The sequence below is a fragment of the Perkinsus marinus genome, assembly GCF_000006405.1.
Source record: "Perkinsus marinus ATCC 50983 genomic scaffold scf_1104296953338, whole genome shotgun sequence".
In the NCBI taxonomy this organism is placed as follows: domain Eukaryota; phylum Perkinsozoa; order Perkinsida; family Perkinsidae; genus Perkinsus; species Perkinsus marinus.
The window spans coordinates 1-941 of record NW_003208495.1 but is presented as its reverse complement, the minus strand read 5'-3'; the positions used below and the strand labels follow the sequence as shown (position 1 = coordinate 941).

Here is a 941-nt window from a genome sequence, read left to right as displayed (position 1 = left end):
TCGTCAAAGACTGATCAGCGCAATCGCAGATGGTATGTAATCGATGCAAGTCGACCCGCACGCGAAACCACAAGCGATCTGTGCAGCATTTGCGCGCGAGCCATTCTGATCGATTCAATACATGCACATACAACACCCGCATCGGAAGACTGAGCACGGGTTTCTAGTAGAAACTTTCTACGATGTACAAGTGTCGGGAAAGACAGAAATAGCTTCAACGCTAAATTCTGTACTAACTCGTTTGCTTTCACGGTTTGCAGCGTGCGTTGGTAATTATCAAAAATTTGTGATTATCAATTAATAATCTTCAGTCCCTAAGAGCAGCAGCACTACAGTCCTACCACTATAGAGAGTAGTCACGGAAGGCAGCCCATGGACCTCTCATGTACTGGCGAGAACGCAACCAAATCTCGATTGGTGAACTGCTTATATAAAATGATTCGTCAAGAACGACACAATCCCACACAACGTCACAGCATCATCATAACGTTCAAAGTCGACTTCTCATGTAGAAGGACTTTCCAGGGTTCATGATTCCGCGAGGATCCAACGCTTGCTTCACTTGTTGCATCACTTTAATACCCGTCTAAAAGTATAAAGCACATGACTCCTACTGTGAAGGATCAACCTCTGCTTACCATGCCGAACTCGCGCTCCACATAGCGGGCCTTCCCAAGACCAACTCCGTGCTCGCCGCTTACGCTTCCTAATAACACATCATGGTACTATTACCAGTGCGACGATCGAACTCGAGATCAAAGAAGCTCTATTGCCATAAACGAATTGCGGTTGATTACTGTACTCACCTCCAGCATCGAGAACTATATTCGCAAGCCTGTCACTAAATTCCTCTATCTTATCAACCTCCTCCTCCTTGGTCGGGATCATAGCGTGGAAGTTACCATCAAAGATATGTGCAACAATGCACAGCGTGTCCACAT

The 941-nt window shown here is 45.9% G+C and overlaps 1 protein-coding gene across 1 annotated transcript; it reads right to left on the bottom strand.

Annotated features, from left to right (window-relative positions):
* Positions 1 to 490: 490 nt before the first annotated feature.
* Pmar_PMAR016326 (d-lactate dehydrogenase, putative) lies at positions 491 to 888 on the bottom strand (the record flags this gene model as incomplete). Its single annotated transcript, XM_002776493.1, has 3 exons — positions 491 to 586; positions 639 to 706; positions 807 to 888. 3 exons carry the CDS (start codon positions 886 to 888, stop codon positions 491 to 493), a joined length of 246 nt encoding a protein of 81 aa, XP_002776539.1.
* Positions 889 to 941: the final 53 nt, after the last annotated feature.